This window comes from Rhipicephalus sanguineus, chromosome 4 (genome assembly GCF_013339695.2).
Source record: "Rhipicephalus sanguineus isolate Rsan-2018 chromosome 4, BIME_Rsan_1.4, whole genome shotgun sequence".
Taxonomy (NCBI): Eukaryota; Metazoa; Arthropoda; class Arachnida; order Ixodida; family Ixodidae; genus Rhipicephalus; species Rhipicephalus sanguineus.
Genome location: NC_051179.1, coordinates 152,756,739 through 152,782,067, shown reverse-complemented (window position 1 = coordinate 152,782,067; position 25,329 = coordinate 152,756,739). Strand labels below are relative to the sequence as shown.

Genomic DNA, 25,329 nt, shown 5'->3' with positions numbered 1-25,329 from the left:
TTACAGTCAGTTCTTCATAGGTCGCTCCTGACAGGGTTAAAACCAGTCATGGGCACGTTACCAGTAAAAAGTAACAGTGTTACAGTTACAGTTACCTAAGCCAAAAAAGTAACGCTGTTACAGTTACAGTTACAGAGTTTCCGAAAGTAACTTGTTACAGTTACAGTTACTGTGCAAAAGTAACGTCGTTACTTTTCCGTTACTGTATAAAATAATAGATCACAAATCAAATTATAGAATTTATTTAATAAGGGTTGCACGTCGTAGAACCCTAGACGAAGGAAACATAAAAGGGGGCCCAACACCAGCAATCATTTTGAACGCCTCTTACTTGAAGTGGAAAACGTGGTTGATGTACTGGAACGGCGGCGGTATATCCTAAGACGTTTATTAACTATACCCAGCGGGGAGTGCATCACGAGTGGATACGACGTCCATTGTGTCTGCTCCATATGTTTAAGGTGTGTCAGACTCTGTTAGGAGAGCTTCCGGTCCGCGGGGCATACAAACCGTTTTTAAGTCCCGTTATTATACCTTGGAACATCACAACGTGTGTTCACGAAATCCTAAGACTGCACACCTGCGGATGATCATGGCGGTATCTAAAAGTGCGATGCGGGGATCGGCGAAACGGGCAGGAAATGATCAACGAGGCCTAAAGAACTCAAGCGGAATGTCGCTAAAGCAACCCATGCAACGCGTTCTAAGACCGAGCTTGTTGAGCACTGCTGGATGACAGGTCATAGCTTTGACCTAAACAATGAGACGACGCCGGTTTGTGAACGAAGGTGGGGGAAAAGCAACTCTTGGAATCGTGGTTCATTCGCCGCGGCTTGCAAAAACAACCGCGGCCCCCCACTGGACATTTACAAGGACATGTGTGACTAGTGGACTGGTTGACCTCGGCTCTTTTTTTTTTTCTTTTTTAGGATGCCACCTGCATTGGGGGTGAAACGTGGTTCACACCGGCGACTAGCAACGGTCGCGCGACTAAGTTGGTCGCAAACGGTTGCAAATGGCTGTTTTGGTCGCAAAGCGACTGCTTTGGCTCAGTTGCTCGCTGCTCGATTTTTCAGTCGCGCGACTGCAGTCGCAAACCTCTGAACCAATCAGATGCGCAGGAACAGGACATCAGCCTATTTTACGGGGCAACGGCAATGCGAGCTGTATACGAGCAGACGTGAATTCTATACCGCGACGTATATAGGTCGCACGCAGGTGTGAACATCGGTCGCTTTGAGTCGCTTTTTGACCGACAGTCACAAACGGTCGCGCGACCGTTGCAAGTCGCCGGTGTGAACCAGCCTTAATTTCGTTTAATAATTGTTGCATTAGGTCGGAGTAAACATTTTACAATCAGTTACAAAGAAGTTTTAAAAAATCGCTTCGCTAGTTCACGAAATTTCTGGCCTTAGCCGTATCGCGTTCTGCTGTTTTCTAGCCACCTGTCAAACACGATTAGCTCGGAGCCTCAGACGAGGGAAACTATAAACATGGCATCCTAATGCTCCTCCACCTGTACACCAAGAACAGAGCTAGATACTCAAGTGACGAAAAGGATATATATGCTGAAAAAAACAAACGGACGCGAACTTAGCAGGCTGTTCAGTTGAGATTGATTTACATGTTGCGTTAATGACAGACCTCCAACCTCGGTCTTCTGCAGGGAAGATAATCCGCTTAGTCACCTCCTCTCCTAAACTGCGAGGGGAGCCCTATTCTGGAAAGTTGAGGGGTGGAGAGGATATATGGTAAGAAGAAAGTTCGAAAAAGTGTTGCTGTTGGATAATTTTTCGTAAAGACAGAAGTAACTGTAACGGTATTTTCCGTTACAGTTACTGCGAAAACAGTAACAGTGTTACAGTTACAAGTTCCTCTTAACTTAAAAGTAACTAGTTACAGTTACAAGTTACTGAAAAAAGTAACTATAGTTACCGGTAACGCGTTACTAGTAACTAGTTACTGCCCAAGACTGGTTAAAACGCGCATGTCAAATGATACTTTATTTGTGTGTGTCGACTGTGTGCCTGTCTGTCATAAGTTTTTGTGCCAAATATTTGATAAGGACTTCGTAGCATTAACATGGCAGAAAATGAACCTTTCAAAAGTTGTGCTTTTCATAAAACACTGATGGTTACATATTGGCCAATCAAGTGTCCACCTTGGCACTGACCCTGCTGCCTAAGTGCCTTTGCGGTCGGGCACAGTGTATGCGAGTACAGTGCTATGTGCAGCTAGGCACGATCCTCAAGATTTCTTTTGTAAATAAAGAAGTCTTCGAACTCAGAACTAAAGTTTAGTTCTGTGTACATTTGTTGTCATGCAAATGTAGAAGCTGAGAGGGGTTTTTTTTTTTGTTCACTTTCTTCCAGGCTCAAACCCCTCAGGCCCTGAAGCAGTTCTACGAGAAAGCAACAAACCTAGCTCCCAGGTAAGCCTATTCATTTTATCGTTTTCTTTTCTTTGCAAGCATTTTTCTACGACAAGGCATTTGTTGATCTTGAAATGGCCACATTGTGAGCACATTTAGGGCACTCTTTTGTTCTCCTGTTTGCCAATGTAGGTTATTACTGAGCCACAAATGAATGCCTTTTTTTTCTCTATTGATCATGTATAACGCTTGAGTTGCGAAATGTCTTGTTTTCTGCGTGCTTGAAATTGGTAAACCAACAGAGCTAACACTGTATTGCCTCTGAAAAAAGAGAAAAAAAATAATTGAGGACCTTTCTAAGAAGTAATGTTTTTAAAAAGTTTTATAACAAGAGCCAAGTTTTACAATGATTACTGCCTTTTTTAACTTGTTGTGCGAGCTGCATACCTTTTAATAATACTATATTTCATAGTTACATCCCTCTGCATGACAGCTTGACGTGATACAATAAAAAATCAGCAGTTGTTCCGTGTACGAATAAAACCGATGAGCCAAGCTCCTTAGAAATGGGACGCAAACGACTATGTACGTTTTGAAACTGTTTAATTGCTCCGCGCGCCTTGATTTTCGCACAACGCGCGCTCATTGTCTTTTTGCGCCGGCACCGAGTGGTGAAAGCGTCTGCTACTACCTTCGACAAAGCGCCCGTAGTACTCTAGAATGATGGTTGTCATTTCACAATCTGCGATAAAGGTGGTGAAAGTGAAGACGACCATTATAACCAGTTGTGCACAGAGCTTATTTCTTTTAACCTCGAATATCTGGTGCGCTAGAACCAAACCGCTCAAGGCCTAAACATTTCCTCTTAAATCACTGGCCACTGCAACTTAAAGTGATGCTTAAGAGAAGGGAGCTTCAACCGCGATGGCAGGGTACGGGCCTAAGGAGCTTCGCTCCTAAAAAGTGTTGCGTAAAAGTGTATCAACATTCAGGCTGTATGTGAAATTCTTATGCACTAATAGATGGCCGTTCGTAATCACTTGGCATGATCAGCATTTCGAAAGGCTTATACCTCTGCCTCTCCTCCATTAGGATACCATCGGGAACGTCTCGTGAACTGCACGATCTTCTGAGCAGGCTCCTCAAAAAGAACGCAAAGGACAGAATGGATTTTGGTATTTAGTTCCCTATTTTAACACCATCCTAGTTACTTAGGCGTTAAAATGCGATTGTTGACTGATAGCCAATTTTTTTTCTCGCTTTTCTATTGCAGATGAGTTCTTCTCACACCCATTCTTGAAAACTGTGGCCAAACTGAGTAAGTATTCAGAAAAATATTTGTCAATTTCGAAGGTGTCTGCATACGGTGATGTTGGCGGGCACTGTTTTTTTGTTTTTGTTGCTTTGTTTAACAGTAACACTAGCTTGAGCAGTGGAACTGAAAGTAGCCGAACACGCACAGTGTTAGCTGGGAACCAGCTAGCACCGTTGCTTACCGTCACGTAAGCTGGCCGCCACGTAAAATGTAGACTTACTTTATCAAAAGCGCAATATTGCCTCGGTTTAACCTGTCTACAACATTTGAAAAGCAACGAGAATCTGAATAAGCACGTGGGAGTTGTGTGAATGAAATAAATGATGCTGTCCGTCATAATCTGTTCTTCTCGTGCGCTTTCAGGCTCTCCCATGCCTGTGCCATCGAGACGCTCTGCGTCTCCTCCCGACGTGGGTGGTGGTGCAGTGGCCCCTCCTGCGGGGGGCTGGGGCTCCCCCATGTCGGGACAGCTTCCCCCGTCCCCTCAGGGCTGGTGCGGGGAAGACCTGGGGGGCTCGGGGGCAACGCAGGCAGCTGCCCTCAAGAGTGCCTCATCGTCCTCCTCGCCTGAAGATCAGGTGGGTGTTTCCCACTCTCTTGTTCCCTTTTTTGTGTGTGTGTGACTGTAGCATCTGTTCAGTCGTTTCTCCATGCCATTAGAGGTAGAAAGGTAGTAAGATAGTGAGAGCAGAACCAAGAATATTAATCTGAAACAAAGGTGTATTATCCTTTTAACCCACTTATCAGAGGGGCACATAATTATTTCAGGGACTTCATAGAGAGAATAACTTGGAAATATTGTGATGTAACATCTACGCGGTGCAAGTGGCACGGAGCCACAAGAATCGCTCGCAGTAATCGGCAGTCAACCAGTTGGGGATAAATGGCAGGTCAACCAATTGCGGGCAGTAGTTGTTTGAGATGTGAAGCATCTGTCTACACATACACTTCTGTTTGCGTACATCTTGTGTTGGGTTGTCGCTCTCTCTCTGCTTCTTCTTACTTTCGTTTCATTTTTTTTTGCACATTGGCAACTCCTAATGTGCCTTTTTATTCTGAATCTTTGCAGGACTTTGTCATCGTCCCAGCTTCAATTGGAGAAGATCAGCAAAGTAAGTGTTTGAGCATTCTCCTGTAGCTTTCATTGCGAGAAACCTTGGCGCAAGGTAGGATGGTTTCATTGAGATCCTTCATCTGCGGCATTGACACTGCATGACCGTTAAGGAACTACGCTTTAGATTGGCTTTATTTATTATTACTATTAACATAGAAAGGTGTAGCCTGTACATGGCAGGAGGAATGATGTTCTGGTATAGAAGGACTAACTGTTCTTTTCCGAATTTCGTTTTATATAGTGCCTAATTTCTTATTTCATTTTGGTACTGTCTCAATATTCTCCTTTATGTGCATCCACATTGTTGACTAGTAATGTTACTCATACAGTAGAAGGACTGACGATGTGAAGCCAAGGAAAGCATGGGTGGGTGCTGTGTGTGGTAATTACGGGATAAAGGGAAGTAAGAGTGGACGATAAGACAACTTGCCACCAGTGGGATATGAACCCCCTAACCTCTGCATGACACGTGAAGTGTACACCATGAATAATTGCTCTTTATTGCTGAAGCGGCAACAAGGAGTTCTTTTTTAGTGCCAGTGCATTCCAAACGCCTTCTCAACCTGCACCATTGCAGGCAGTGGCGCGGCAGGTGCTCGGTGGCCTTCCGAGGACTCGGGCAGCACCCCAGCCAAGAAGATGGCCTCGGGAGGCAATGTGCCGGCCTCGCCAACGAGCCACGAGGGTTCCCCCAGACCTTCCTTCTTGCCTGTACAGCAACAGCAACAGCAGCAAATGATGCAGCAGCAACAGCCATCCCATCAGCCGCAGCCGAGAGCTCCGTGCGGCCCGCGGACAGAACCGATTCCAGTTCCGTCGCAGAAGCGGGCCTTTGAGCAGATGCAGCGCAGTGGAGGCAGCAGCGGTGGTGGTGGTGGTGGAGCCGCAGCGACTGCAGCAATGCCTTCTGAAGGAGCTGCAGTCGCCCAACGATAACATGACCGGAGCTCCTTCGTCGCCACGAGTGAGCATTTCACTGAGATTGGGGGGGTTGGAGAAAGCTTGTACATTGGTTAAGGTTACTTTGTGAAATAGGGTGTGACTTCATAGTGTAGTCCTAGGCCTCACGCAGTGACTAGTGTTGAAGATTAGGAGAGGTGGTGTTGCATTTTCCAACTTGTTACAATGTGGCAGGCTAGAGGGGGGAAGGGGGGAAGCACTCTTTCTCACTTTCTTGGCCTCTTGGCTGTTTATTCCTATTCTTTTAAAAGAGTGATGAATTTGGTTAGCTGTGTGCTAACTAACGATAACGGGGCAGTGTCACCACACACTTTTTGCCATGCTGTAACAAGATTAGGCAGAAAATTGGCAGTAATAAACCTTAGGAACCTTTCACTTTGATATGATTGGCAACTTTCTGTCCCCTTTCTTGTTGTGTTGGACTCGTAGGTACAGTTGCGAACGAAAGTTTAGGGACCACGGTTTAGGGACCACTGTGCTAAAAGAACAATGCTCTTTTAGCACAGCTCCAGAGTGTAGAATTGAAGTGGACAAGTGTGCACTTACTCGATTTCAACCAGCATACTTAGGCTGCAAAGGAAAAGAATTCTTTGCGGCACCAAATGGTCTTCAAACTTTTGCTCATGACTGTGTTTGTGAGGAGATGTTGCCAGCAAGATGCTTGTTTTTATCTTTCATGCTTTAGGGCTTTAGTTGTAAGTGCCAACCTCCTCAATTTCTCTCTCCCAAGCGGATGCAACTGGAGCGGAAGGACTCGCTGGGGTCGAACTCGAGCGACCTAGGGCGCAGGACGCCAGATTTCTCCAACCTGTCCCCTCCTTCAGGTTTGTGGCTGTTCATGTGGCAAAGATTTTCTTGGAACGACTCTCAGAATTTTATGGGATCTGATGGATATTTCTGGGCCCTACTAAAAGGCAGTTATGTGAGGCGCCACCTTGTGTATGCACAATGATGGCGAACCACAGCAAGCAGCATCATTCAGCAGTACAAAGAAATGCAATGAAGAAATAATTATTGCAAAATGGCAGATACTGTACTAGACGGGCTCATCTGAGGCACATAAGCTTTTTAAGGCCTCTTTATAGATGAGAAATGTAAATGGTGAGCTCTGTAAGGAGATTTCATTTCACTGTCCATATTATTGTGAAGCATAGCAAATTTTATTATTCTCTTTGCCTCCAGAACTATTCTTGAAAGTTTGCTACAACATTCATCACACGTTAACTATAGAATGGGACCCCTAAAGAAGCCAAACATACCCTACATCCTGCAGAAAGTAGGCTGAAATCAAGAGTCCTTGGCAGGTGCCTTTGGTGCTTGCCACTTACATACCTGTCCTGCCTGTTCATTGTTCCTAATTGCTAGACAGGTCTGAAATTGTCTCGCAGCCTTTCCTTCTTCAAGCCTCTCAGTGAACTCGCAGTCAGTCTGAGTGCAGAGTCGCTCGCTGACGATTGGTTGCACTTATCGAGCCCTTTCCTCTGTGTGCTTGGTGCCTGCAGTGCAATTCCACATCGGGACTCCGCCCGGGGGTGGTCGTCGGCGCCACCTGAGTGGAGGAACCCCGCCGAGGGTCAGGCACTCCATACCCATCGCCACCTCAGGCTCTCCCCTTCGGCGACACTGTGAGCATACTCCTTTCCCTTTACACTGTATGGGGAGGCGTATTCTTGGCCGTTCAATTTGCAAGATGCACTCATGTTAGTGAAATTTTGCATGCCACGCCTGACATGTTGTCTGTGTTCATGCCTACTGCAAAGAGCCGGCACTGGAAAATACTACTTTTTGTGTTCACAGACAACAGCAGCATTTTCCGGCGCCGGTTCTTTGCAGTAGGCCAAGAATACTCACACCTGTAGATGCCTAGACTCGGATACAACTTGAGAAGTCTGGAGATGCCCCGCCTAGGTGACCAAAGCGCGGAGTCCGGTTGCTTCGGTGACTATAGAAATCGCCCTGCAATGGTCTCCGAAGTAGGGGTCACCGGCCATCCGGCGCATGACGTCGGTCTGGAGTGCGTGCCTATTGTGTAGGCTCGCGTGAATCCACCTTTGAGGAGGAAATGCCGCAGGCTTCCAAAGTTGTATCCAACTATGAGCATCTGCTGCTAGTCATTAGAAACGTATAAATGTGATTGCATCCCTGTATAATATACCTCCGTATATATCTGCTACCGCACTTGTATGTATCTGTCTTTGCAAGAACAGTTTTGCAATAGATAGATAATTCTTTAGTCTTTTGCCTCTTATGCGTGGTGCCTGAACCCAATGTGTGCACTTTCTTTCCGCAGCAGTGGTAGCTACTCAGTGCTTTGAAAGCGTTGCGACTTCACAGGCAAGGGGGATATACTTCGCAGAAACAAGAGCTTTCCAAGAGCTTCCTTTAGTGTGTGAAGTCACCTAGTCACGGGACCTGGTCTGATTAGCTGTGTTGCCTGTTAATGAGGCACACATCTTATGAGGATTCGCCTGATAACTTTCACATGTGCGGGTTTCTCTCGATGGACCCACTTGAAACACGGCTGCTACAGCATTATGTGTAACCCGTGTGCAGATTGTGGCATGGCCAACGTGAACCAGCTGGCGATGTTGAACGGCAACCCTCAGCAGCTGCCCCCCATCCTTGGGTCGCCGCTGGGCGGTCGGGAGGGTGACCCCGGTGTCGGCTTCAACCTCAACGCCATCCGGAATACAGCCTTGGCCACCCGAGCCATGACGCTGCCGGAGATGCGTAGAGATGGCAGTGGAGGATCGGGTACGTCATTGCTGCTCTTAGAGAGCTCCGTTGAGAGTCTTGCGGCTGTTCAGTTAATATGAAGGCTACAATACCAGAGAGACTGCTTTTGCTTCAAGGGGACGCTTGGTTTGCCATGACAGTATCATCGATTTTAATGGCGTGTGTTAGAGCCCGATTGATCAGTTATTGGTAAAAGTAGAGTACACTGTGTTATAAAAGACCTGAAGGGGTAACATGGCAAGTTTTGGGAAGCTTTTATTGAGCCAATGTGGAGCAAAAAAAAAAGAAGTCCAAGGTGTTATGCCGACATACATGTGTTGGGGTTTTGGAGCGAGATTCTACCCTTGAACTTTGATCTTGATATTAGTGACACTAGAGTTATTGCCAGAACAAAAGCCTGTGAGATCGAGAGAAGTTTCGAGACTTTTGCTTCAAGGGGACGCTTGGTTTGCCATGACAGTATCATCGATTTTAATGGCGTGTGTTAGAGCCCATTTGCTCCACATTGGCTCAATAAAAGCTTCCCAAAACTTGCCATGTTACCCCTTCAGGTCTTTTATAACACAGTGTACTCTACTTTTACCAATAACTGATCAATCGGGCTCTAACACACGCCATTAAAATCGATGATACTGTCATGGTCTAAGCTGATTTAGGGCTTCACTTTATTGTCCCTGTAGAGCTCTACCTGCCTTCTTTTTCTTGTGTCACTTTTGTTGAAGTGGGTATTCATTAAGTGTCTTGGGCAGCGCAGTCTCAGAACCCTCTGAACCCTTTTGCAGACCAACTGGACGGTGGTCTCCACAAGTCGGGTAGTGCTGGAGGCAGGCTATACGACCATGGGGCGTTATTCCGGGGAGCCAACCTGGTCTCGGAGCAGGCGGCACTCGGTGCGTAGGGACGCTTCGAGGAGACCTCTTTCCAAGCAACTGTGCTTGGCTCATTTTTCATGGCTGCATTGTTGCTGTAATGCTAGGAGTGCACTGTGCTCGTATCCCCGTCGTATCCCTGTTTATAAGGCTTCCAGTTGACCTTTACTCGTGTTTGTGCTCATTCGAAGTGAACAAAGTCTGTTAACAAAAAATATAAGAATATAACTACAAAATTCAGGGTTGGTGAAATTCGGTGAACCTGTTCGGTACTACTTGCATTGTTTTAATGTGAAGTGCAGGTTTATTTTGGTTTGCCTTTTGAAAGATGCAAAAGATGTGTTCGGGATTGCAGAAGAGCAGAGTGTGAAGGAATTGATGCCAGGGTTCTGGATTATGTTCCTCATGGCTTTTTTTTTTTTGACATGCGTAGCATGCAGAGTGCACTGTACTTCTAACGATCTAACGGTTAGTTCACTTATGTTGAAGAAGCTTGTGTAGCATTCCTGGTATCAGTGAGATATTCTTATTGCTTGTGGAGTGATCTAGTTACGGGAAACTGTGAATGGATGCAATCCCCATTAGTATTGCCTGCTTGTTTCCTTGGCCACGTTTCAATTGTTCTGTTCGATGGCGGCCTTGCAGGTTCGTACAGCCCGCCGGGCAGCGTGGGTGCATTCTTTTCGGGCAGTGGTGACTGGCCGGGGGGCCGGCTGGGTTCTCCCGGTGCCACGGCAGTGGCCCCATGCTGCTTCCCTTTCGGCACTTCCCCACCCACGAGCGAGCCGCCAAACTTCGTGCCACCCCCCGAACTGCCCCAAGAGACCCTCTTGGATGTGAGTTGTGCTTGCAGTGCCTGCTACCCAGTGCCGTAGTACCAAATCTAGATCAAGGTAAACTATGTAAAGGGAGCCCACTTTTAAAAATCACAGTAATAACACTTTGTTGGCTGTAAGAGGAGCACTGCCTTACATTCATACTGGGTTAATGCCGACGTTTGGGTCAAGTGATTGTGCAAGTGCTCCTGCATGCGTGTATGACTAATCGCTTCTCCTGCATTTGTGTAGCGGGAGCACAACGAGACCCTGGCGAAGCTGCACTTCATCGATGCCCTGGTGGGATGCATCGTCGAGCTGGCACGATCCAAGGCGGAGCCACTGGCCGCTGCCTTGACAGAGTCCATGTACTGGCGGCAGGTACAGTTGCGCTAGTGACAGAGAGTTCCTCTACGTTACATCTTTGGCACATTATGGACATGCCAGCTTCCACAGCACAAAACTGTTCTGTAGTAATCTGCCCTTTTCATGACGTCACTGCACATGCGCCCTTCCCCTAGCGGAAAAGTCTCGAAACGTCTCTCGATCTCAAAGGCTTTTGTTCTGGCAATGCCACTTGTCCTCCCCTACCAAAATGGCAGGGGGTCTACACAGGAGGAGGAAAAAGGTGGATTCGTTGTGCATACTGGTGCAAGATTCATATTGTGAAAAGTAGACAGAGGGGAGACAGGCTACAGACAGCACAAAATTCTTGCGAGAGAACTTCCAAATCCCTGCGTTTTGTCTTGCATGTTGAAGGTTCTTTTGCCAGCTCATTTTGTTGCATAAAAGTGAAAGGTGAGCCTTTAATTGCACGTTGTAAAGAAATTCCTGGATGGTCAAAATTAATGCCAAGTCCCCCCTTTATTGCATGCCTCATGATCACATCATGTTATCACATCAAAGTCCGCAATGTAATTCCGCAATTTCTTGCACGCAGTGCTGTTCGTCTCCCGAGGAGCAGGTGGCCCGTGCGCTCGGTGAGGGCCATCGGCGGGCCGAGCAGTTGGTGCTGTACGTCCGGGCCGTGCAGCTCCTGGCATCGGCGCTCAACTTGGCCCGCGACCAAGTGGCCCAGAGGCGGCTCAGGGCGTCGTCCAGTGTGCGGCAACTCCTGCGCAACATGCAGCAGACCTTGCACCGCTGCATGGACTGCTGCCGACGGCTGTCCCAGCAGGGGGTGCTGCAGGCCTCGGCCTCGACCACCTCGGTGCCCCCCCTGACGGCTGATCGGCTGCTCTACAACTACGCCATCGACATGGTGAGCTCGGTGTTTGTCTGCATCTGCGAACCAGTAGATGTCCATTGTCGTGAAGGCTCATCAAATCACCAAAGCAGCTATCCAACAAAGTTCTCCAAGGTGGACATTAATGGCACCACCATCTGCTAACACTCTTCAGTGTACCCGCCGCGGTAGTCTGGTGGTTATGGTGCTCGACTGCTGACCCGAAGGTCACGAGATCGAATCCTGGCCACTGCGGTCTCATTTCAATGGAGGCAAAATTTAGTCGCACGTTAAAAGAACCCCAGTGGTCGAAATTTCCTTAGCCCTCCAGTGTGGAGTCATTCGTAATTGTACTGTGCGTGGTTTTGGGACGTCAAACTCGCGAATTGTTGCTGTTCAGTGTGCATGGTTACTTGGTGTTCTTCTCGCTTAGTTTTTCTTTCTCTCCCTCTTCCACTTTCCTCTTTTTGTTTGTGTCCACCAAATCTTTATCAGTGCCAGTGAAACTGTATCTGCACCATGGTTGAAAGCTCTTTTGTGGTAAATCATGTCGAATAAAAGCTTTTTCTAGTTACTGCAATGCTATGTTCCCAGCAGTTTGTGCATGTTTTGTGCAAGTATTATTTCCTGACATTGTTGCAGAGTTCTCGCACTGTGAGGCGTAATTTTTTACCCAAACCCTTAACCGAAACCGTGAAGCGAGGATATGATGCGAAATTTCATGAAAATGAGACTATCTTAGTGAGTGATTACCTGAGAATACTGCTCATGGAAAGCTGCTCCTCACATAACAGTGATGAGGGAACTCACCCCTGAATTGCCATTGTTTGATTAAACGTACCTCTTTCTTTTTCACTCATCTTGTGTTGCATTTGCAGTTTAATTTTTTAAATTTTGAGTTACTATAAAGTTGCCTCGTGTTACAGTTGTGGACATTTTAAGTACATATGGTAACTCCTATGCATCTCTATCTTCTACATCCGCTTCAGTGGCTGTGTTGTTCTCTTGTGGAACACGAGATCATCGGTTTAATTGTCAGTTGTCGCAGGCACTCCCTGATGGAGTCTAGAGGCTGAACGTACACACACTTGCATGCCTAGATTTTTTGATGCAAGTTCAAGGACCTCGGGTAGTTGAGCCTTTGCTATACAACAGCTCCTATGTCCCGTGCATTTGTTTAGTACATTAAATTTCGGTCATTAGATTATCAAACTGCATCTCTTCTCGCGCAGTGCCAGACGGCTGCCATGGGTGAGCTGTACGTTCACACGGACGATTACAATGGTGTCCTGGACGGCACGTCGAGTGAACACAGCCGCGAAGCAGTCACCAGTACCCTCACCGAGGCAAGTGTGCCACTGCCATTGAAACTGGCAAGCATTTGCTTCAGCTTGCTCAGGATAAATTGATCCAATAATGTTATTCATTGTATCTGTTGCTTCATCAATCACCGGATGTTGTATGTGCCCCCATTACCACGCAACCTGGTAATGATGTGAAATACCTAAAAATTATGTGCTTTACCATTATTCGCTAGTAGGGGCACGCGAATATTAAATTTTCTCGAATGCGAATTGAATACGTATAGCTAGCTTCCACTTTTGAATTGAATACTGAATAATCAGCAGGTGCTACCTTAAACAATAAATTTATTTGTGATTTCACGTAAAAACAATGCTAGCAGTGCCTGCCAACAAGTACGGTAGACTCTCATTAAACGGAACCTGAAGGGGCCAGAAAACTCCTGTGTTCACTCCATTTAACAGGCATTCCCGTTTACTGAGAGATGAACAGGGGTGCAGAGTTCATGTACGAAACCAATCATATTAGATTCAGTTGTTCTATTTAAGCAGCAGTTCCGTTTAAAAAGATTTCCGTTTACTGAGAGTATTGTATATCATTGTGCTAAAGTGTTGGGTTCGTGATGGCCTTAGGTTCAAGACTGAGCATCTCTGCTTATATTCTAAACTTTTTGATTATACGACACCTGGCTTATACAACACTTCTTCATGGTCCCTTCTAAGTTGTATATCAGGGTTCCCCTGTATGTGGTTTTCCAAGCTAATATTAATGTTAAAAACGTATTATTCGACTGATCCGCAATACTTCAGAATATTATTCACAGATTTCTGTTTGCTAGTTTCTTGTCAGCGCACATCCACTAGCCAGAGTAAGTGCTGATGGATGTCTTGTGTCCCTTGTGTTGTGCAGTGCTTTCGGCGCTACCAGACGGCCCAGATCTTGCTGCACAGTTTGGCACAGCAAGTGGAGAACGATGACGACAGGGCATTGCTCAACCGATGTGAGTGCTTTGCTTTACTCCCTTCCAAGTGCAACATATTACCTCCCTGCCTCGCTGAGCCGTTTCAGAGTCTGAATCCAGAATCCTGTAAGACAAAACTGGAATGCCCCGTGAAGTCGTTGGGAATCTAAAATGTCTCATTGTAGTACAGTAGAAACTTGTTGATATGTTCCCATTTCGTACAGTAAAAGCTCATTAATTTGACCCCGTTAACGCGGAAAATGGATAATTCGGTTGTGTCCTCTGGTCCTGGCACGCATGTGTATTGTTAAATGGTCATACACTCACACCTCATTATAACAAAGTCTCATCTGCCACGAAAATAACTTCGTTATATCCGAAAATTCGTTATAAACGTTTATTTGTAACACTGTAGCTATGACAAAGCTATTCTTCATTTACTTCGTTATAACCGATAATACGTTATACAGTAAAAGCTCGTTAATTCGGATTTCACGGGACCGGAAAAAATGTCCGAATTAACCGAATGCCGAATTAACGAATAAACAGGAAAAACAACATTAAAATCAAGTTGCAGAAGCATACCTTTATTTGCTGAAGTATTTTGTAATGGTCGTCTGCGTTTTCGCGCAGATTCCGGCTGACATTACAATTTTTCTTAACTCTTCCAAATGGCCAACAGCACGCAAACTGTTGCAAGTGCTCAGGAAAACGTCCTCTAATATCAAAAGCGCCTCCGAGACTTCCCGTGAGGTGCGATGAGGTCACGACATCATTAATAATTTCTTGATAGGGCAGGATGTAGTCCTGAAGGGTCATATTTGTGGGAAGGACAGCATCGAAGGTCGGACAGTCATCGTCGGTGGACTCGGCTGATAACTCGTCGATGCCATCGTCAGCTACTGCCGCATGCTCGGGCCTCACATGTAAACACGCTCACAACGGGGAAAAAAAATAGAGAACTCCGCAAGAAGAGACGGTGCCGACACAACACAAGGGAAAATGGCGTCGGAGGCGCATTGGAGCGAAGAAAGTAGACGCCGACGTTCGGTGACGCTGCGATCGCCCCCACTAGTTGATGACGATGGCGATGTCACTCGGGTTTCGGTATCGCTCCAGTGGTGCCAGCGATGCTTTACCACACTTTAGTGTAGCGGCAGCCGTCAGCATTTGTCCGAATTAAGCGGTGCGGAGCCCAATTCTGACGAATTAACGAAGGTTTGGTCTCATAGATTAACATGCACTTTGGCCGGGACCAATAGAGCCGTCCGAATTATCCGAATTTCCGAATTAACGGGTGTCGAATTAACAAGCTTTTACTGTATCCGTGTTCATTATGACGAGGTTTGAGTGTATTCGGCTGCAACGCGGTTAATTCTGACGATCCTCGCAGTGCACAAAGCACCGCAAAATGTGTGACACAAGGGAGCAAGAACGGCGTTCGTGAACAACCAAAACGGCCGCAGGCCTTCAGAAAGTCCTGGTCGCCATCCACAATCTTCCCGCATTTGCGTTGTTTGTGACCAAGGCTTCAGCGGCTGCGGAAAACTTGTTTCGTTTTCGATTTTACTCGGCGCACACAAACTGCGGGAGCATAGCTAGGATCACGTCAATAGCGACTAGGTTCAAAGCTGCGACAAGCAGTAGTTTCGTTTTTGCCACATGCCTTCAGAACTGCTTAGTCATCAACCACGATTGTGCATTAGCAAGCCAGTCTTATTCAGCAGCAGGTGTGGTGCTCCGCAGTTTCGTTTCAACTCTAGACATAACCGCGCATGCCTTCAGAACTGCGTGGACACTTTGATCGTGTCTAGTGACCGCGGTTTCGTCCACAGTGGATGCGGCACTCTGTACCTTTGTTTTGACTTCTGGCAATGCGCATGCAATGTCGCAAAAAGCATGATGGAACCTTTTGAAGAGCTTCAGGCGTGGTCCGCATGCTGGTATAAAACTCACTTGCTACATTGCAATGGACGAACGATCAGTTGCCGGTCATTTTTCCGGCAAAAAAACTATCGTCACATGCGTGTGGTGGCGTTGGTGGTGGCAGTGTGTAATAACGGATAAGCTCAGAGTGCATTTCGGCTTACGACACAGGGATCATAAGCCGTGGTCACATTTTGAATGAAGTTGAAAATGACGAAAATTGCAGTTTTTACACAGCTCATATGCAAAATAAGTACAGTCAACTCCCGATAATTCTAATTCACTTAATTGGAATTGTCGGTTAATTGGAAGTGGAGTGGGGGTCCCGTCAGTTTTGCATGCAATTCAGCAGGAAGAAGTGCTCGGTAATTGGAAGCTAGAGGTTTGAAATTTCGGGTAGTTCGAATTTATTTTCAATCAAATTCCCGGAGGACATCGCAATGTTTGTTAAATTTCCTATTTTTAAAGTGCAAAACAATGCGTGTGCGACCGGCACCCAAGGGCATCGCAGTTGACCACAGCGCCACAGCTCAAAGCGTTGGCTGAGGGCATCGCAGCTGTGTGCAGCGCCGCAGATCACAAATCGGCTAGTTGCGCAAATGCAGTGAGAATGTTCCGGTTCCGGGCCTCATTGTTGATCTCGTTACGGTCGTGAGCGGACTCAGCGTTTCCAGATGCGACGAAGCTCCACGTGCATTTTAGGTGCAGTTGCGACTATGGCAACTCGCGGGCCTTATCGAACGCTTGACTTCTCGACTAAAGTCAAAATTTTGAAAGAAGTTGAACAAGGAGGCACTGCCAAGCAAGATATTGCACGGAAATACGGCATCAAGCCTAATACCCTGTCTAACATCCTGAAGGACAAGCGCTCGGTACTGGACGCATTCGAAAAAGACCAGTTCAGGATGTCTCGCAAGAGAATGCGCATTGGCGCCCACCCGGAGTTGGAGCAAGCGCTGCTCATCTGGATTCGGGAGGCGTGAAGCAACCGACTTCCTCTCAGCGGCGATATCGTTGCAGCGAAAGCCTCGTCGCTTGCGATGATGCTAGGCATCGAGAACTCTGCTTCGTCCGATGGGTGGCTCACACGCTTCAAGCAACGCCACGACATGGTGTTTAAAAGCGTGAACGGGGAAAGGGCTGCCGTCAACGCTGCAACATGTGCTACGTGGAGGGAGAATCAGCTTCGCAAATACGTGGGAGAATATCGGCCGGAAGATATCTTCAGTGCCAACGAGACGGCACTTTTTTTACAGAATGTTGCCCGAGAAGACGCTGACCTTTAAGGACGATGACTGTGCCGGAAGGAAGCGTAGCAAAGAAAGAGTGTCGGTGCTGATAGCGGCGAACATGACGGGCCCTGAGCAATGTCGCCTGCTCGTGATAGGCAAAGCCGCTAAGCCTAGATGTTTCGAGGGCATGAAAACGCTGCCTGTCGACTGCGCGTGTAACAGGAAAGCGTGGATGACCGCAGACATGTTCAAGGATTGGCTCACAAAACTGGATCGCAAGTTCGCGTTATCTAAACGCAATGTATTGCTCCTTGTGGACCAATGCAGTGCACGCATGAATGTGCCGCCCTTGAGTGCCATACGTGTCGCTTACCTGCCAGCGAACACTACAGCGGTGTTGCAACCAATGGACCAGGGGATTATCAAAAACGTTAAAGTACTGTACAGGAAGCATCTTCTTGAGCGGATGCTGTTGTGTATGGACAATGCAAGTCAGTATGAGGTGAGCCTTCTATGCTGGTGCGAGCGTGGGGTCGCTTAAAGGACGAAACCATTGCAAACTGCTTTAGGGCGTGCGGCTTCATTGCAAGTGGTGCAGATGATGACTCCTCTTGTACAGTGGGGGAAGAAGGCACAATTGAGCTTGACGTCGACTGTCTCCTGCCAGCTCTGGGCGACGTCCCTTTCGAGGAGTACGTTGCCACTAACAGTTCGGTAGAAACGTGCGGTGCACTGTCGGACGCTGAGATCGTGGAGATGGTTCAGCCCAGCGAGGCTAGTCACGAAACTGAGGTTGACGACGATGACGCCGCCGCAAGTGAGCCACTACCGCGGGCTGCTGATGTAGCCGCAGGCCTTGCCCTCGCGCAGCGGTTTTTGGCTGCTGAGCGCAACGCCGAGGAAGCACTCGGGAACATATACAGCCTGCAGGACTTGCTTTCTGCCGCAAGATTCACCAAACAAGCAAACGGCAATCACAGATTTTTTCTTGTTTACTGCTTTGAAATAAATGTATTTTTCGTTCGTTGTGGTTAATTGGAATTCCGCTTAATTCGAAGTTTTTCGTGGTCCCCGTGAAGTTCGTATTAACGAGTCGACTGTGCTTGATTAATTTATTTATCAAGAAAATGAAAATGTATTGATGTAATGGCACTTACTTGTTTATTGTTTTCTTGATACTTTCGATAATTCTGCATGTTATTCGGATATTTTTTCTGGTTCCTTGAAATCCGAATTTATGAGTTTTTACTGTACGAGTTTCGGTTTCCAAAGTTCGCTATATTGTTATTCAGCGGAACTGCAAAATGTTTTGGAGAATGCAGATGGTACGCTTTCTTCCCGCCTAGTATGTTCTTCCTGAGTTTTTTTTTTCTAGAACAAATGAACGAAATTCACAGTACCTGAGGCTAAAGATGATCTGTGCTTTGCGACAGTGCTCAGTCGGATGTCTCTGTGCTCTTTCCTAAGCACCTGTAGCATTCCTCATCGCACTGTGAATAGCATTAGGCAAGTCACACTCGCAGACTTGCATCATTTGTGTGGCTTGCTAAATTACTTTGTTTCTTTATTATGTCTGCAATATTGCATTTTTGGTTTTGTAATAGTTGGTAGAACACTCGGTGAAATAAAGGGAGACAAACCAAATTTTAGATTAACTTCATTATGTTGGTATCGTAATTTCAACGACTTTATTAATCCATGTTCCTTAAGCTATAGTGTGGCTCGCAATATTATAGACGTAACCTAAGCTGCACACTTCGTCTCGGATTGCAGACAAGGACGCAGTGGAGAAGCGGCTCTACGTACTCCAGAGCGAAGGCCTCGTGTGCGCCTACGACTCCACCTGTTGAGGAAGAAGCGCGCACCATTCCTCAGAGCACCCACCCTTGTGTCAGCCCCTCCTCTCCAACGTCATGGTGTGTTCTGTGCTGCTGCTGCCTGTCCCGACCAGTGCTGTGCCTGATGGTGGTGGCTATGGATGGACCTTGCGACCTTGTTCATTTCTTGATTAGTTTCATCGTCTCCCTCCAAGCTTCCTCTGTGTCTTCTTTCTTTTTTTTTTTCAACGACTGTTTTCATTGTTGCGAGAGCAGAGCTTTTCTTCGTGGACTTTGACAAAGCCACCACTCACTCGTGACTCGTCCGTGACTGTTCCTTTGTCATTTCTGCATTCTTCATTTGTCATCTTAGCAACAAAAAAGGAAAAAAAAAAGAAAATTTGCTGCACAACTTTCAGTTTCTTTTACGCTTCGGCGGTTCCTTTATTTCTGTGGCACACCGCCCTTGGACCCCGTATTCCGCACCGTATTGTTTCGGTAGCGAGATCCCCGACAAAATAAGACGGGCCACAAACGGGCAAGAGCCGTCTTTTCTTTCTCACCTTCTGCGTTTGCAGTACAAGACCTCTAAAAGTTGCGTAAGAGCTGCTCACCTAAGGTGTTGGCACCTAAGCAACTTTTCCTGGTAATGCTATTATAAGGATGTCATCGAACACATGTACAACTTCTGCAAACACCTGTTGGCCTCCCACTTTTGTTGCCGAGCTGAAATAACAAATTTTACTATTTAACACGCTTAGACGGGCAAGCTAGTTGCACCGGTTAACGTGCAAACGAGCACATCAGTCTGCTTAGCCACTGTACGCACCAATTACACATTTAATATTCTCTATTCTTACAACATGTCTTTTCCTAAACTCAATCCCATGGTTGTTCGCTTGCAACACGGTTCATTTTGCTCTTTCAGCCGTTCTCAGTGTTTACTTTGCAATCGGATAGTTTGCAAAGTACCGACCCTCTGTTGGTGCCTGGTACCGCTGTTAGGCCTTGCTGCAATAGTAGAAAGCGGGCCTCTTGCAAGCCCTGTGGCTGCCAAGTCGAGGCTGTGCACCTGAGGCACATGTGTCTTGTCTTCTCACAGCACCTTGTCTTCTGACTGGCTTCCATCTCGGAGCCTACCCCTCCCCCCCCTCCTAATTTATTTACCGCGCCTAAGTTTTTCTCAAACCCGAGAGAGAGCTGTTCCAAGGAAGTTGTGATATCAAAAACCCTCACCTGCATGCGGCAAAAGAGGTGGATCGCATCCGGCGATTGACGACATTCTGTGGAGAAAGAAAAAGTGTTGCGCCTTTTGAAACTTGCTTTTGTCACGTGGAAATAATTGCCCACCATTTTTGCATGAACTCACTTTCTAACACTTTGTGTTGCTAGTGCTCAGTGTCTGCATAAGTGACGTGTCCCATTTTGTGTTATGTCAAACCTCAATACAACGAATGCGGATATAAGGAATTATCGGTTATGGTCTTGCGTCAATATAGTGTCACGGTATGCAAACCTTTATGAGGAATTTTCTCGTACAACAATGCCATTTTCCTATCAGACACATCTCCCATGTAATGAGGTTTGACCAACACTGACTCAGCTGCCCCCCCTCCCCCCTTCTCTTCTAAGAAAAAATAAGTGGGGCTGCAGGTGGTGGTTATTACTACGGGACAATAGCAGACCTCAAAAAGAGCGTACTTTTTTTTTTCTTTTTTCTTCAAGAATGTATATGGACCAAGGTGACCATAGGCGGTGCTTCGAGATGTCGATTTTCCCCGCTGCTGTGTCGGTGACTAGTCAGATTGCCTGAGTGATGACCGAGAGTGAATTTCCCTTAAAAAAACGATTAACGACAGTTGACCTGCTTGGGTTTCAGGCCAAAAGCCATGAGGAGAGAAATCGTGCGACAGAGTGTTTGTTCCGCTAACTGGATGTGTCAACGGGCATCACTCATCACGTTTCTTCCGTTCTCAATTCGTCCGTTTTCCCTCCTGCGCTTGCTGCTGACAGTTGGCTTTCCCGACTAATGAATGCCGATATGAACATTATAAGAACACCACAAGTCTAAACATTGTTGCCCTCTTCGAAAAATGTATTCCACATTTGAGACCAAGTACCTGAACCAAAGCTTCTTTCACGTGTACCTTTCACGTTGCTGTGGGCCTTTAATCTTTGGCAACAACTAGACCTTGCCTTTTTACGCCTGATATGTTCATTATCACATTTTTTTAAAATGAAAGCACAATTTCATGCTTCTGTTGGGAGCTTGAGGCACATGCTCGCATTTTTCATGTTAATGCCACGGTGCATTGTGATCGCAGCATTTTAAGGCCCACAAGTTTTTGATGCAGTTCTTTTTTGTCGGCTCCTTTCGTAGCCTTCTTGAGCAGCTCCGAGCCCTTCGGCAGCACCTCATGGCTTTTGGCACTGTCGAACCTGTGACTGAAGTGAGGATGTGGTGTGGAAGTTATTACCATGTTTAGCGAGTTCGTTTGTCAGAAATAACCTTTTTTTTTGTGTTTCCTCGTTTTTACGATGCTCTGCTGCGGTACGGTTGCACTGTCGAGGCGTACGATGGTATCGGCAATAATCGTGTGCCTCGTAGGAGCGACATCAAAGCAGTTTGCACACTTGGTTTTTCTCAGCTGTTTATCCTTCGTACCCCAATTCTGCATGTCATGCTAATTGTAACGAATGTTTTTATAGGGCGTGCATCATAAATGGTTAGTAGCTGGAGACTTGGCAGAACATTGTAGTGTGTCATGACAATCCTGGCCATTCGGTCGGTCGGGTTTACTTGTATGTGTCTGGGGTGCTGTATGCATGTTGCTTCTTGAAAGCACTTGACCAGAGTACAGACAAGATCACATGAGAAAAGATAATGACGCATCCTAGGAGATAGTGAGCTTTTTCAGTGCCCTGCAGTGTTCCCGCGAATGCAAGGTACTGCGAAGGCTTTCCAGGCTGTCGTTTTCTTATTCTGACAGCTGGCAGAGCCCTGCTTTTACCGACAGTGCTGGGAAGATCTTTCTTTTTTTCCCTTACTTATAATGCTTGAAAGGAGAGAGACCAACTTTATTTAAGGATGACATGCTCGTAGCATCGTTGTAAGCTGAATTGTGGTTGAGGAAAATTGCTTCGGGCACACTTCACAAGGAGTTGCCAGAGTGTGACACGCCCTACAAACGTTTGGGGCTGATGTAAGACATTGTGTTGTATATTATTCACGCTCTCATATCTACATCATCGTGTATCGAGCAAAAAAGCGAGAAAAAAAAAAAAAAAGTTCCGCTTGCGGAACCTTGAGCCTTTTTTATCATTCATTCGTGCCACTACTCTTGTCCACTGCATGCTTTGGCTCACGGGCGTATGTGGTTTCGGAATGGTTGTGTAGCAGAAATACCAAAGTGTGCAAACAGTGAAATGTACTGTATAGTGTGCCTGATTAGCTAATTCTGGTGGTAGACCTGTTTTTCGTTTTAAAACGGTCTTGCCACTGGCATGTTTGGCTGCGTAACTAGTGTGCATAGGTGTGTAGGCACATCCCAGCAATTGATGCCTTGGGGACGGAGTTCCATTTCTGTGTAGGTGGACCGTGACGGGCTATTGTAGCGTGGCATCTTGGAAAAAGTTCGTAGAAAAGCTGTGTACTCTGTACTGGTAGTGGTGTTCCTATGTTGCGAAGTTTTTGAACTTGCCAATGTCTCTTGTAAAGGCTTTAGGATGATGTTTGTTAGGCTGTACTTTAGTTCACACTAGCCTTCTGTACATCGTAGGTAACTTTGTGTGCAAGCGCTCCATAAGCCCGATAGAGCTGTCGTTCCTGTAGTTACAAATCGGTGGGTCACTTATAGCTGTTTTCTTTTTGTTGCGGTTTTAATTTTTTTTAACGTTCACGTCCCCATTATGATTTTAATGTGGAGGTCACCAGAGGTGTGTTTTTCATGTCTGTGTGTGATGGCCTTGTGTGTGTAAGCCATTTCATGACATAGCTTGATGCTTACGGAAGCAGCACGATTTCATGGTAGGCGGGTACTTTTATAGAAAAGACGGGAAAACAAGCAAAAAAACAAAAAAAGCTGTAGTCTCTTTGTTTGTGAATGTCTTGGAAAAGAGTGTTGTGATATTTACTCGTTGCTGCTATACATACAACTATAAATAACGCGCCTGGTTGTGCTACACACAAATAGAGCCATAGGTGATGCTGAACGTAGATGAATCCTTGCTGTACAGCTTTTCTCCTCTTTGCATTCAAAACTATGCTTGCCATGCGCGGGCCAGTTGGAACATGCATGCACGGTAGACGTGTTGACAGTGCTTCATTGCGGATGGGTCTCCGTTATTCACAAGGCCAGCCCCTTTTCCTAATGGGCATTTACTTTCTACATGCTGGTTCATAGCTAGAAGTTTTGCCCATTAAGCGACATTCTAAACTAGTGCAGATAATGAAAGGTACTATGTCTTTGATTTTCTTGCTCTGAGAACTCCAATTGGCGAAAGTTGCCTCGCTAGAAAGCCCACCTCTACTGAGCTTATTGGGATTATTCTTTTAGCTATTTGTTGCTCAAGGGTCTGGTGTCTAGTATACAAAAGTGTCTGAGACAGCAGCTGGTTACATTTTACCACTGAAAACTTCATTCCCACAAGAAAAGTTCTTGCTGGTCAACATTCTCACCAGTGAAGTTAACAGCAATGAAGCAACAATGAAGTTGACTTGCATTATGGGATACAATACTTCATAAACTGGTAATAGTGCAAGACGCTTGTGGATTCCACCTGACCTTAGCGTGTGCATTCAAAGCTATTGTGTACCTTGGCTGCTTTGGAAATTTTATTTGCTCATTGGCTGGTGCTGGGGTTAAGGAAGCACTAACTCAGAGTGTCATTTTTCTTTCAGCAGCACTTTAAGTGTTATAGTCTGCGAACAAAATTCAATTTGGGAACTGTTGGCAGTTCACCTCGCTCCTCCACAGAATAGCAGATGTGATTTTTAAGGTGTTATCTGCCAGTCTGGGCTGTACCCGAGTACTCTGGCTGCCTCCTCATGCCCACTGATGCCTACTCTGATGCAAGTGCATTTATAGAGAGCATTGCATATACCTAATTTGTGCTTTTTCCGTTCAATGAACTCTATTCGGACGCAGGCATGTGGCTGGCCTTAGTGAGTAACTGTTCAACGCAGTTCATTGGAAAGCAAAGGGAGAATGAGCGAATGACGTCATGGTTTGGTTGAGGAAAGACGTGCAGACATTCATTGTGCGTTTAACTGTACATAGCTGTGTATACACGCGACTATTCTTTTTTTTTTTGTTTAGTTTTTAGGATGTCTGTATATAGGCTTTGTTGGCTGCCATGTGAAAACAAAATATAAGTGGGGTAAAATAATTTAAAAAAATCCCTTTGCGCTTCGGCACTGGACTGATCAGTGCGCTTCATGGGGACAAGCTTACGTGCAACATACACATCTGCTGGGCAGTTTGTATCTGTATATTTTGGTTCGTTTTAGTTACTTTTGTCATAGCGTGTGCTTGTTTTAGTGACTGTGCAACTTCCTGAAGATGTTGCAAACTGAACTGTAGTGTGCCTGTATACTGTGCGAGTTTTATTTTCATTTACTTTTGTTCCTTTAGTTTCCTTCGAATGTGCGCCCATGCACTTTGAAATATACAAAAGAAAGAAAAGAAAAAAGCTGGAAAAGCTTAAAATTTCTCCTTTTTCTTTTTACCTTGTACAGCTGTTTGTAATAAAGAGTTTTTCCGCTACCTGTAACCCACGTTTTGTCTTGCTGTGCTTCATAGGTGAGAATAAGGTTCATTGGTCATAGTAGTAGACTATGCAGCACTTGCAGTTAAGACACGACAAAAAGAACTACGCGAGAAACGTTTCTGGCACTTAACTGCGAACACTGCACAGATTTCTATGAATGCGTACCAACTTGCTCAGCTTTCCAAACTCCATATGTTTAGTTGTGTTACAAGACTGCGATCAACGTGTCCACTGCGGACACAACTGAAGTAGTGTTTCTTTTGGAGGTAGCAAAGCCACAAGTAGTGGAAAGAAGGCATAAGCTAATTACCTGCACCTGTGACGACGTATACTTCAACAAAATGCAACTTGAATATTATTGGCGCTGACATGGAAACAATAACAGTTTGCCGACGTTTTTCAAAATGAGAGAATAATGTGCACAGCCCGCACTAGTGGTGCAAGGCTGGAACCAACAGCGAAGCTAGTGTTCAACCTAGCTTCTAATTTTTTTTGCTAGTAATGCCAAGCTTTTTGCTAGTAGCACTAATTATGGCTAGGCTTGGCTATTCTCCGGTATCAGTCGGTTCCCCACACTACGCACGTGTTGCGTGGTTTTGGCGGGAACATGTGACGTGACTAGCTGTTTCGTGGGTTTTGACGAGAACATGTCACGTGACCAGTTACGTGGATTTAGTCCCGTGACTAGACGTTACGTGATTTGTAGTCTCTTGACTAGTTACGTGATTTGAGTCACGTGACTAGACGTCGCGTGATTTTTAGTCATGTGACTTCTTGTTACGTGATTTTTGTCACGTGATTAGTTGTTGCGTGATGTTAGTCAGATGACTAGTGTGATGCTACGTGATGTTTTTTTGACACTACCTTAACGAAAAGCAGCAGATAATGAAGCCAAAGAAGGTATAGGGGACGTATAG

General features: G+C 46.0%; 1 protein-coding gene across 1 annotated transcript in view; it reads left to right on the top strand.

The window, feature by feature from the left end:
• LOC119390812 (serine/threonine-protein kinase unc-51-like) overlaps positions 1-24,415 on the top strand; it is a 155,908-nt gene extending 131,493 nt beyond the window's left edge. The window contains 16 exon segments of the mRNA XM_049415386.1: positions 2,373-2,431; positions 3,464-3,546; positions 3,645-3,689; positions 4,050-4,264; positions 4,756-4,798; positions 5,378-5,733; positions 6,491-6,584; positions 7,263-7,385; positions 8,314-8,514; positions 9,279-9,386; positions 10,011-10,201; positions 10,433-10,561; positions 11,121-11,441; positions 12,638-12,751; positions 13,617-13,707; positions 18,600-24,415. Coding sequence (XP_049271343.1) covers positions 2,373-2,431; positions 3,464-3,546; positions 3,645-3,689; positions 4,050-4,264; positions 4,756-4,798; positions 5,378-5,733; positions 6,491-6,584; positions 7,263-7,385; positions 8,314-8,514; positions 9,279-9,386; positions 10,011-10,201; positions 10,433-10,561; positions 11,121-11,441; positions 12,638-12,751; positions 13,617-13,707; positions 18,600-18,676 — 2,250 coding nt within the window. The 3' untranslated portion in view covers positions 18,677-24,415.
• Positions 24,416-25,329: the final 914 nt, after the last annotated feature.